This window comes from Python bivittatus, unplaced genomic scaffold (genome assembly GCF_059951505.1).
Source record: "Python bivittatus isolate LINGU-HERP-01145 unplaced genomic scaffold, Pbiv_v1 ctg000190_np1212, whole genome shotgun sequence".
NCBI lineage: Eukaryota > Metazoa > Chordata > Lepidosauria > Squamata > Pythonidae > Python > Python bivittatus.
Genome location: NW_028277042.1, coordinates 18,020,681 through 18,033,396, shown reverse-complemented (window position 1 = coordinate 18,033,396; position 12,716 = coordinate 18,020,681). Strand labels below are relative to the sequence as shown.

General features: G+C 45.2%; 1 protein-coding gene across 1 annotated transcript in view; it reads right to left on the bottom strand.

The window, feature by feature from the left end:
* The window catches only part of SLC6A2 (solute carrier family 6 member 2), a 39,312-nt gene extending 27,606 nt beyond the window's left edge, over positions 1-11,706 (bottom strand). Inside the window, exons 1-2 of the mRNA XM_025169736.2 lie at positions 11,406-11,706; positions 1,677-1,808 (exon numbers count right to left, since the gene is read on the bottom strand). Coding sequence (XP_025025504.2) covers positions 1,677-1,808; positions 11,406-11,706 — 433 coding nt within the window. The remainder of the gene's footprint in view (positions 1-1,676; positions 1,809-11,405) is intronic.
* Positions 11,707-12,716: the final 1,010 nt, after the last annotated feature.

Here is a 12,716-nt window from a genome sequence, read left to right as displayed (position 1 = left end):
TCCCAAAGTTTCTACAAATCTCAAGAATTGGTTCAACTGCTGTTTTAGTTTACATTTGTCCTATAGTGCCAGGGCCAAACCTGTGAGGCATCTTTATTAAAAAGAAAACAAACATGAACACAAAATAGAAGCAAGAATAGTAATTTAATAAAACAAAAGGGGTAAACTGGGACCGCGAAGGTAGACTTTTTCACAATATTCAACCAAGGGCAATTAATAAGTGCTAAATTATTAATAGTTGTCCCTATATAGATCAGAGTAAGTGTGTACAAACAGCCTTAGATAACACTTTTGGTGTGAATTATTCAGCAATGCATCCAATGTCAACTTTTAATTTAATAAACCTATTATTTTGGACATAATCTGCTATTTAGTATGGGAAATTATATGATGACTATTATCTTTACCACCAAGTCCCAGATTTCACACATTAGCATTTAAAACCAGTATTGTGGTATTTCATGGTTGTTTCCTGAATCCACTTAGAAACTTTTTTCAGCAGCACCTACAGGATGGGTTGTGGTGGTGGGTGTCAAAATCAGTGAGATGTTTGGATTGAGCATCAGGATGACACAGTATTCCATCACCGCCTTGCCAGTTTTGACTTCCCTTCCCCCCTCCCCATGGATACCACTTTACTTGAGCAGAAAAAAATAAGACTGAATTAGAAATCAAACTAAAATTAGCCAATTCGGTTAGCCTTGAAAACCACAATGACATAAACTATTGAGTTGGAGATTTGGAGGTGCAAATTCACATAACACCATACACATGAATACGAGGCTCGGCGTTGATCAGCTAGCTAGGTGACAGCACCCAGATGATCCTAGGAGATCTTGAGAAGTCCAACAGGGTCAGATTTGGTTAGCACCTAGATGAGAAACTGCCAGGCTAAGTTGGGAGTCTAAAACCATCCCAAAAGGAAGCAGTGACAAGCCATGTTGAGGTTGTCCCCGGAAAATTACAGGGATGTATCTATGATGCAATCAGGACACAAACTTACTCAATGAAAGATTGATTTTTTTCCACATTGCTCAATATGCCTTTCATAGCTGACTAGGGGGCAGAGGTCTACGCACCTATTCTCATCTTCTTCCAAAGAGTAAGGTGGAGAAGAGGAAAAAGGAGTGGACATATAAACATATAAACAGTGAGTAGCGGAACAAATTGGGGATCTCCAGAGAACTTCTTTACTCCAGAGTTCCAGATCCATCCAGCCTTTTGTAAGTTAAAATCTGGCTGTTCCCTCAGGGGTATGAGCTCGGATGTTGGATGAGCTCGGTTGATTGTTTGGTGTATTGATGTTCCCTCAAAGGTATGAGCCAAGATGGTAGATAAGTCTGCTGGCTGGTTGGTGGATTGGTTTCAGTGCTGCATTTCACAGTAAATTGAGAATGATTTTTCTTGACCCAGACTTTGGTTATGTGGATCACTGATTGTTCAATTTTATTGTGGCCTGGCTTGGTTTTAACCTCTTGTATGCTACTTGAGTCATTGCTCTGAAATGGGTGGCCATAGAAATTGTCTGTCTGTATGTCTGTCTGTCTGTCTGTCTGTCTGGATACCTAAATAAATGCTCAGAACTCCATGTACCCTGACAGGGCCACTGAGTGACAGCTGAAACATCCTCAGTACCCAAGACCATCCAAGAGATAGGTTGAAAAATTAGGATTTACCTTTAAACAATGGACAGATTTTCCATACCGTGGCAGCCCCTTCTCTATTATACTGCCCTAAAGCAAGTTCCATATAAAACAAAGGCATTCCTGCGATGATGAGGAAGAGGATGTAAGGGATGAGGAAGGCACCTGGAAAGAGAAAGACAAACATAGATGAAAGAACTGCTGGCTTACATTCTTATTTGTTGAACTCTTTTTCAATGGAGGACTGCATCAAAGAATGTGGTTGGGGAGTTTTTGGTTTGGTGGTTTGGTGGTTATTTAAGTAGTCTTGGATCAGGAAGAGGCAACTGTTGCAGAAATATAGAAAGGAAGGGAATTTAGAGTACCACCATTCATTTTTCCTAGACCTAGGCTCTTCATCATTCCTCATCCCCAAAAAAGAGGTTTTGGCAGTCTTCTCTCTCTATGCATTTCTGCTTTCTTCTGATACATGTCCTACTGAAAGAAAGAAGTTAAAACATCCAGGTAGCAAACTCAGCCAGAACCTCTGCTCTTAATCAGATCAGAGGGGCTGAAAAAGCCCTTTGCCCATTAATTGTCATTTGTATTGGTTTATCAATGGAGACAGGCAAAAATGCCTTACTGTCAAAAATACTAGAGCAACAGGAAGTAGTAATATGGAGGTGAGGGGACAAAGGGTAGCCCCTTTCATGGATGCAGGTCACATCCCCCAGGTTGGCTGAGGACAATGACATGGAGCAAGCCATCAGCAGATTTAAGACATTCTCTGCAGCTGGATTGAATGTCACTGTCAGGGGAAAACCTGCCACCTCCCTGGGTATCCCCTTATTCCTCAGCACCAAAAGTTCAGGATGCTACAAGCCAGTCCAAAATGCTCCAGTTTAAGCCCAGATTATCTTTGTTTCCCACTTCTCCTCCTCAGTTCCAGGTAAAAATTCAGTGTCGTCTTTTTCTAACTATTCAGTGGTGTGTTTGCTAAGCTCTGTATAGTCAGACAAAATTCAATTAAATGAGCAGTTTCACAGGCAGGTTGTAGGATATGGATTTTGCTAATCTCTCTCTCTCTCTCTCTCTTTCTCTCTCAATGTGTGTGTGTGTGTGTGTGAGTGTGTGTGTGTGTGTGTGTGAGAGAGAGAGAGAGAGAGAGAGAGAAACTGTACAGCTGCATTGGAGTGATAGGCCCAGAACTGAACTGAGTAAATTCATCTCAGCAATTGGAGCTTCCCTGGGAAACCAAATGCATCCTCCCATCAGGATCCAGCTAATTTAAATATCAAAGTGTAACTAGAGCTAATGGGAGATGTTCAAGATCAAAGAAAATAAATATGGGCAGCTTTCATTCATTTGTATGTGGAGTTTATATGCCCCACAGCGGAAGGAAGGAAGGAAGGAAGGAAGGAAGGAAGGAAGGAAGGAAGGAAGGAAGGAAGGAAGGAAGGAAGGAAGGAAGGAAGGAAGGAAGGAAGGAAGGAAGGAAGGAAGGAAGGAGGTTCCCAGGGTGTGGTCAAAAAAGTCAAAGGAAGAAAGACCCAGATGAAAACTCTAAGATGCCATTGGAAAATTAATGGCCAATATGGCTTATTTGTTGAAAAACTGCTCTCTTTTAAAGCTTTTCCCTGCTTTCTATTCAGAGAAAGGGGTCTTTTCCACCTGAGGCTCAAGAAAGAAACTAAGCCACAGGCTAAATCTTCAGAGGCAGCATTAAGGTGGCCTTGGTTGATCTCACAAAACTAAGCAGGGTCAGGCCAGGTTAGTCTTTTGATGGGAGACCACCAAGACATTCCAGGACTATGAACCAGCCTGGGAAATTGAAGGGGCGGGGGACACCTTCCTGAAAGAAGCCAGTGGCAAACCACTTCTGTATTGTTGCCAAAGAAACTACGTAAACATGTTGATGAAGTCACCAGAAATTAGCTCAACTTGAAAGAGAGGCAGACTTAGGCGAATGTGCCTGTATTTCTTCTGAATGTCTACAAAAAAAATAATAATACTCTGATTATACCCTTTAGGGAAGAAAAGGAACAGATATGAGCACTCCCATCTCTTTCCAAAGACACCAACCCTACTGTTTGTTTGTTTGTTTGTTTTTGGTTGCCAATTTGGGAAAGTATCAAGTAAAGAAAAGTGAATAATTCCTCTTGCATCAAATTTGAAGGAGTCAAGGCATTTGCAGAGGATAGAAGGAAGCCTCAACAATTATGGACCCCAAAAGATCATCTGCTCTTGCTTGATCTTCAAATAAACTTCTGCATGTGCTGATCTCCAGAGGGTTCATTTGGTATTTGTTCTCCGACAGACTATCTTCCACTCAACAGGGTCACAGCTGGTCCTAGCAATGCCTCGTCTTAATAAATGGATCTGCCTATGTGTTGTTTTATGATACAAGAACACTAAACGGGCTGGGCATTTTTATAATATGTGGGGCAGCTCCTCCAATACCAAATCCAGCATCTGACTTGCTTTTTGGGGTCAAAAAGGTCCACATGGCAATTGCAACCATGTAATCAAAGCCCCACCTTTTTTCACATGTTGCTTACACAATGCATGTAAAAAGGGGATGGGGCTTCAATCCAGTGGTCATACCCACTCTTGACTTTTTTGACCCCCTTGCAGATGCTCCTGACAAGGAGTTATATAACCAGCTCATTAAAGGCAAATGAGGAGTAAAAAAGTGGGAACTGCACAGTCCCCTACAGGTAGGCCTCGCTTAACGACAGTAATTGGGACCAGAATTTCCATCACTAAGCGATGCAGTCGTAAAGCGCGATGTCACATGACTGCATCACTTAATGATGGCAATCCCTGCAGAGATAGATTTAGCTGTGATCCGGTTTTAATTTCTGAACCACTTTGAAAAGCCAAATGGATTTAATCAGGACTTTGGAAATCAAATAGATTCGAACTCTTAAGCTGATTTGGGAAAAAACCTTTTACCCATGCTCAAAAGCCTCTCACATTTCTGAAACCGGTCCAAATTGTGCTAAATTGTTTTGGCTGCTTCTGACTGACCCTTCAGATTGCTTTAAGTAGCCAACCCCCATTAAATGGTTGAATCAATTGGAGTAACTCTGAATCCAATCTCCTGATCAAATGTTCATACAGCCCCAGCAGAGAATTGAAAAGGGCTTCATATTCACTCTTTCCACCACTGCTCTTCCAAAGCCATATTTCACTTGCTAAGGGAATATTTGAAGAAGGGTGGACAAGCTGTGCTTTGTTGGGGCTTATGCCAATTTCAGAAGTCTGCAGGAGGAAAAGTTCAGATCATTGGTCAGACGAATCTGGGGAGAAAATGGCAGCTGGCTTCTAGAAGACAGAGAATTGGGTGCCAGAAAGAGAAAAAGAGGGGTGTCTAAAGAAGAGCAGAAAGAAAGAATATGGATTTTGGTTGGGATCCACCCAGCCCTGCTCCTGTAAGTGATGTTTTTAACAAGAAGCTGCCCATATTTCCTAGTTTTTCAAAAAGCCTCTGGATCCAGCCTCTTACAGTTAAATCTCAAAAGAAAAGCTTGCAAGAAAAGAAGCAGGGAAGTTGCAAATTGCTGGAAAGAGGATTGTTCCATGAAAGACAAATTGCAATCCTGGGCCCCCTCTTCCCTCTATACAGAGGAAGATACTCCATCTCAGCTAAGAGATTTTTCCAATGTTTTCTTTTGCTTTATAAAAATCAATGCATAAGTAGATAAATAAAATTAAAAAGTTTGAGGGTTCTTCTTTTTAATTGAAAGAGTAGAGTTCAGTGTGCAATAAAGATGTTCAGCACAATCCTATCTAGATTTGATGGAGAACTGGAGAATGTTTTATTGCAAGCCCAGAGTCTAACGGATATGTGTCATCTCATAGCTCCAAAGTGCCTTTCAGTGTCCAAACTGGGATCTTCAGACATCTGCCCTACATGTCTCTTAGAGGGTATAGAGAAGAGTGCAATTACTTCAAAATCCTATTTCCCTTCCTCAATCCACCCTCAACCTCCTCTCCTGCATTCTCCCCATTCATAAAAGGTCTTGCAAAGATGCAAATGACATCCAGCTGCTTTGCTTTGATCCCACAATCGCCTTCATATGCTTTGCCGGAGCACTTCCTCCTCTTGTTATTCCAAACCATGTGATTGTGATTGGACATCAAAGCATTCGTTTATGAGCTCTAACCTGAAAAAGCAAAACTGTACAAGAAGAGAGAGTTTTCACCCCCACCTCAACATTTTGGAAGAGCGCTTGGGAGAGAACACAAAAATGTATTTGTTCCTTCTCCAGTTTAAATGCATATTTTTTTCTTCCCTGTGAAGGGAGAAGAGACAGCTTTCAAGATTTCATAGCCTACAGCTATGGCTGAACATCTGCCCAAATTTTAGAAATCAGCACTTAAGAAACATTATGGATTCCCACCTTCTGGCTAATCCATGTTTTTTTTTTAACCACAGGAATATGAATAAGGTTCATATATAACACTAAGCCATAAACAAACCACAGTGGTTATCACTATACAGTACATTAAGCCAGATCCAAGCAAGACTGAACCCTCAACAGTGAGTGGTTTACAAGTGAGGTAGGACCTGCTTATGATTAGAATCTATAGATTATTTACTTTTGGAAGCTGAAGTTTAAATGTCTTGGTTCTAAGCTTTCATCTTTCTCTCACAGTTGTAAAATAACTTCTTTTTCTCTTAGGCAACCAAGTTGTTGGGTAACTTGGACTTTTTCAATAGTTGGGTTCATACATATTTATTTTTGCAAAAGTTTCAGTGCTCCACCTTGTGGTCTGAAGATATACACACATACATTACGTATACATGTACACATACACTCCCAAGGTTATTCTTACAGCCCATTACATACACATTGCACACAGACAGCGAGAAGACCTCTGAAATTCTCTAGCAGTTGGGATTCCAGCACACCTGCAGGATTCCAGATCAAGACTTACTGAAGGTGGTCTCTTCTTCACACCATACATTCCTTTGGCTTATAGCAGTGTGTACTTCCTTAGGTGTCCGCAGGAGACATTTGTGTCAACTATGCATAATTAATATATTTGCATCAGACACTATGAAAACTGTTTGTGTGATACATAGACATAGATGAGAACCTGAGTGGTGTAGTGGTTAAGAAGCTGGACTAGAAGTGGGAGATCCAGGTTCTAGTCCTCCCCTATGCATGGAAGCTAGCTAGGTGACTTTGAGCTAGTTACTCTCTTAGCTCTGGGAAGCCCAAAAAACATTGACTGGACCAATGTAGTAGATTATGATCCATGAAAAGACCTTCCTTCAGGAGTGGATTGATTCAGGCTAACAACACTAGTAGTAATAATAGATCTCGATCTAGATAGATAGTGTAGAGTTTCCATGAGTTGCTTTTGCTTCACCTTGTCTGGGCTCAGAAGCTAAGCAGAGTTCTTAACACGGTTAACATGCTTCTTCATCATCTACATGATCCCTACTTGTTCTGAAGAGCTCAACAGGGCTACCATGATGTTGAGTCATTTTATTCAAAGCTATCATCACAGCAAATGGTGAAACCTAGGCATCCTTGGCTGAGTTCGCAAAAGATGTGCAAAGGCTGATCTGATTAGTTGTTAAATTAGAAACTATCAAAAAAGCCTAAGGACGTAAACTAGGCAGGCAGGCAGGCAGGCTTGCCAAGATAACTTCATGAAGTCCCCTCTCTGCTTTTGGGGAGCTGTCCTTGCTTCCAAATCACTGAGTTAATCACCTGATTATCATTCCCCACACAATCAATTTTGCAAACCAAGGTGCTGGTGGTCCCCCTTAAAGCCCTTCTTGGCCTTCTCTCAGTAGGTTGAAGAAGGGTGGACAAGCCCATCTGATAAGATCTTGCAGGACTCCCTTAAGGCCTCTTCACTTAGAGATTGCCAACTTCAGGGGCAATGGAGGCAGGCCTTTTCAACTGCTGTCCCCCTTCTTTGGAATAGCATTTCCCCTAAAATCCAGATGGACCCTCCACTGCGGAGTTAGAGAAAACCCACCAAAACCTGATGTTTTCAACAGACCTTTGGGTGGGATTATTGTAAGCTGTTCTCGCCTGTAATGTGGAGTGTAATGAATGCATAGTTTTATCTGTCTCTGGTGCTGTGATTTTTTTTTTCAAGAAGGCTTTCAGGACACAGTAGACTACCCAACAATTCTTATAAAACACCGCCCGGTGATTCTTAACTAAGAAGCGAGTCACCTTCTGTTCTATGGGATCTACTCCTAGATACCTAGTTACACAAAGGGGCAGCCTCAGGAACTCACCTGAGGCTGGGTTCACAAATTGTTTTCCGATCAAATCATTACCCTGATGCTGAATCTGGGAGCAAGTTTTCCTGTCTGGTTTGACTTTAAATGCAACACTGCTTCACAAGAGTCCATTTATATATATGCACGTCAGACCTCAGCTACATGAGGGTCAGGTTCTGAGAGACCAAGCAGTGCCCATCCATAGGTGCCAATTAAATAACAGGAGATTCACCAGATGCTGTGCAGTTAGCAAAACATCACAGACAAGTCCAGTTTCCTCAAGAGCCATCACCAGGAGATCTCTCCAGCTCTAAGGCTGCCAACAAACTTTTGAGAACACAAATATCTTTTTCTGGGTACAAGGGAAAAACCAAAACCTGCATTTTTAGGTTTAGTTTCAAGGTTTGCAGAGATAATCAGTCCCTGTTGCATTTTGCAAAGGTTTGCAGAGCCCACTACCAATCTCTCAAATCTGTGTTCTGTTTTACTTGAGATCAACGTTCTTTATTACATATGTTCAATTATCACCAGGCAACTAGGCCATCCAAGCATCATAAAATAGAAGCATTTTATGCTGCCTAATTTTCTCTGGAACTCTACTTCTACCCCTGTCCTTCTCTGGTCTTGCCAAGCATCCTCCATCTGTTTGCCAAACTCTCTGTTCCACCAAGATGGGACTGGCAGGTGCCCAACAAGGCCTGCAGATGGAGTCCCTCCAGTTAGCTTGTGGAAGATTGCTTGTCAACAGTAGGTTCAATCCACTAGAGATTGGCCCTGTCTCTGCTTGGGGTTTTCCATGGAACCCCATCTTTGCCCTCGATCACGAGACTGTTGCCCTCATCTCATCTCCAGACCATTTTTGAAACAACCTGAAGTTATTACAAAGTGGTCCCAAAATACATTTCTCTCTTCACGCTGACATGATTTCAGTAGAACTTTAAAAATGTATAATGGTTTATCCCACTGATTTTGGAGATGAAGTGACTTGATGTCAGTGTGATCAGAGGGTGCGGCCCTCTGGGTGAATTGGAAGGCAGACTCAGACCTTCTCCTGGTTGTAACCTCCCAGGATCTGCTTTCTCCATTAGCACTTTGTTGCCTGGGCTCCTTTCATACCCATCACCTTCCCCACCTATTTTAGCAACCAACTTCTCCTCCAGGTTTCAGGGTAGAGCACACAAACCTCCACTCTTTTATTGGGAGAAGAAGATGAAATGTATTAATGCAATTCCATATGAAAAGTACTGTGAGAAAGTTGGAGGCAAAGCCCCACTTTTCCACACTGCTATGTCTAGAAAAGGATAAGAGAGAGATGGAAAGAAGGCAAGTGTTGCTTATTTACCATTGCCCCAGGTGTGTCAGTTTCAATCATTTCTTCCCATCCTCTGAAGTAAGATACTTGGTTGCTCAGGAGTTAGCTAGCTTGCTTCTTCCTTCCTTCCTTCCTTCCTTCCTTCCTTCCTTCCTTCCTTCCTTCTCTTTCTCCTTCCTTCTTTTCTTTTCTTTTTGCCTCCCTCTTCTCTATGGCCACTTCTGTTCTCGTGCCTTCCCATATGCTCCTCTATTTCAATTTATTTTAACTTGGGAGGTGCCCAAATGGAGTGTGGGAGGACCAACCCAGAAAAGCCTGGGCAGAATCCCAAAGTCAAACCAGCCCTATTTTTCCTGCAGAATCTGGATTGGTGGGTGTTCTCCCCACTTGCTGGTGACACACCAAAAGGGGCTGGCTGCAAAGCCAGGGGACCCAGCCAATCAGCTTGTCTATAAATAAGTGGTACCGCCATAAATCCAGACCAGACCATTTGGCAGTGACTTGGAGTAGATGCAAAAGAAGGAAGGTCAGATTTAGCAGTTGGGACAGCAGAATTGTTCTGGGCCAACTCAAGAGCAGCAAACAGCATGTGAACTCTTTGGTAGGACAAGCCTATTGAGAAGGGCCAGGCTTAATATGAATGCACATGAGATTCCTATTACACAGGAACACAGGAAGGAACACAGGAAGCTCGACTACAACCCACCAATCCATTTAGTCTGTATTCTCGACATTAGTAAATAAAATTTACTAAAACTCCAGGATTTCAGGCTGGAATTTTTCGTAGTCCTCTCTGGAGAACATAGGACTTTCTCAAAGCATTGTGGTGAACTATGTCCCTCATCCTTCTACTACAGCTGCAGTAACTAGTGAAGTACAGTTTCTTCTTAACCCTAATGTCATTCCCTAATTTTTTATACCACTCTTTATTTTCCAAGAGAGTTGTGCACTTGAAAACAAAACTGGTTGTTATACTACCTAGAACTGGGGGAGGGTGTGTGTGTGTGTGTTATCCCAGTTCATTGCTGTAGCCCAACATTTCCCAACCCAGCAATTTCCAAAGATCCCAAATTTTAGCATGCTGGCTGGAAAACCTGAGAATTGCAGTTGTAACCCATCTGGATGGTGCAGGATGGATCTTGTGTAGCTCATTTTCTGGATTGGATATGCCCAGGCATGGCCCCAATTAACCTTGTGCTTCCAGAGGAGATGACTACAGTACTCTCTCCACAGGAGACAGGGAGGAGGCGCCTTTAAGCAGCGTCCACAAAGTTCAGCACATTCACAAAATTACTGTTGCCAGATTACAATCTGAAAGCATTTAGGGTGACTCTCCTCCATCTGCTTCCCTGGGAGAAAGCCACTTTGGATGCAGCTCAACCCTTTGGAGCAAGCAGGAAAACGTGGTTGCTTCTGTTGCAACCAAAGGAGAAGACCACTGAAAATGTGTCATGAGCTGACATCCGCTTTACAGAAAAAAGGGGACCTGCATGGGAGGGAAGAGGCTGAGTGACAGCCATTGGAGCTTCCATGCTTCGTGGCAATCTGTCACCATCTCTGAATATGAAATGCATATGAGGTGTCTAGCTGGCCACGGCATGCAAGGTTGCCTTTGATTGGAGCTTTGTTTTCACATTTGCAAAAGAAGTTGGGAAGGAAACCACAAGTAAAGTCTCCCTCAACTTTTAAATCTATCCAGGTGAGATAGATTATGAGTTTAGAGGTCCAGCAGGGGGAATTGCCTATGGATTTCTCCTCTTGTGAGTGAGGCGCCTTCAAACAGGATGCCAGCTCTGGCTCTTCAGCCCAGCTCTCTGGAGGAGAGAAGTCCCAGATGGAAACTGTGACTTGGTCCAAGGCCTCCCTGTGTATCCCTCCCAAGGAGAGTGAACCCAGATGTTCCAAACCCCTCCATCTTCCTAAATCAAGAACACCAAGTGCCAAAGGTAAGACAGATGGCTGAACTAAGCCACATCTGAACCCAGATGTGCCCCCTCTCAAAAACACCATCCTCCTAAACCAAGAACACCAAGTGCCAAAGGGAAGCCAGATGCCTGTTCTCCCTCCATCCTTCACAATGTCTTTCCCACTGAGTGCCCTCTAGGTGGGGATGATGGGATTGTAGTCCCAGCATACTGACGGGTTTGGAGCGGGAGTGGGGGTGCAGACCAGCGACCCATCCGGGGTTGCTGAGCCTGAGTCTCCTCCGGCTTACCTCCTCCGTTTTTGTAGCAGAGGTAAGGGAACCGCCAGACGTTGGCCAGATCCACCGAAAAGCCGACGACGGAGAGGAGAAAGTCGATCTTCTTGCCCCACGTCTCGCGCTCCGGCAGCGGGGCGGCGCCGGCCGGGCTGTACCTGGGACGGCCGTGCTCCAGGAGGTGGCTGCTGGTGTACTGCACCCCGTTCTGCTCCTTCACCAGGAGGAGCTCCACGTCTTTCTTGGCAGGCGGCGGCAGCGGAGAAGGCGCCCCCGCCGAGCTGCGCTCCTCGGGCTGGACCAGGGGCTGGATCATCCTCACTCTGGAGGGGCGGGCGGGCGGACAGCCGCCGAGGGAGAAAAAGAGAGAACGGCTCAGCGGAGGAGAGCGGCCAGGCGGGCGGACCAGGAGCGAGGAGCCGCTGCTCCGGAGAAGCTCTCCAAGAGCGCAGCGCAAAGACGCGCCGCGAAGGGGAGGAGGGCGCCGGGCCAGCGGAACCTTCGGGCCAGAGGAGCGCCCGCCCCCCTGCGACCCCCTGCCCGCCCCCAGGGGGCTTTCCAGATCGGTCGCTTCTTTCCACCCAAGGCCAAGAGCCGAGGTGGGGGGGTGGGGGGGTCACCCTTCTCCCGCCCTTCTCCCGCCCTTCTCCTCCTCGCCGAGGCAGCGGATCCTTGCCCCGTCCGCCTCCTCCCGGGGAGCCGTCCCTTCGACTCACTTCGCCTGGGGGGTGCGGAGGACTGAGTGGCGGCGCCGCCGTCCTGGTCCACCCCCCCCCGCCCCCTCCCCGACCTCTCCAACCTCGGCCGCGGACTCACTGCGCCCCTGGGTCGGACGGGGGCCAGTGTCACGGATTCTAGCGACACCCGCCCGTCGCTGTGGCGCTATGTCCTCACGACGGTTAACTTCGGCGCGCAGGGGTTGGGTAGTACTGGAAGAAGGCGCCGGGCAAGTCCTAGCGAGGACATGGCCTTAAAAAAGCCTCCCAAAAGGTTCCGTTTCGAAGAGTGCCCGAGGGAGAAACTCTGGGGCGGCTCGCACAAGTCCGCGATTGTTTCTCGGATCCTGAAAGCGCCGTTCCCAAATATACCTCCCTGGGTCCAAGCCTCGCCTCCTCTAAAACTCACCCTTTCCGAGAGAATCGTGTATGCGTTACAGGACAGACATACACCCAGGTACCCAAATTTCACTGATTTGCACGCGTGCCGTTCGGAGTTGTGTAGGTGAGCTCTCCAATGCTTTCCATCAGGAGCAGCAATAAAAAGAGAATTGAGGAAGTGCGCCAACAGGGACAAGATTTTAAAAGTTCCAGAATCCGAATCAGGGCA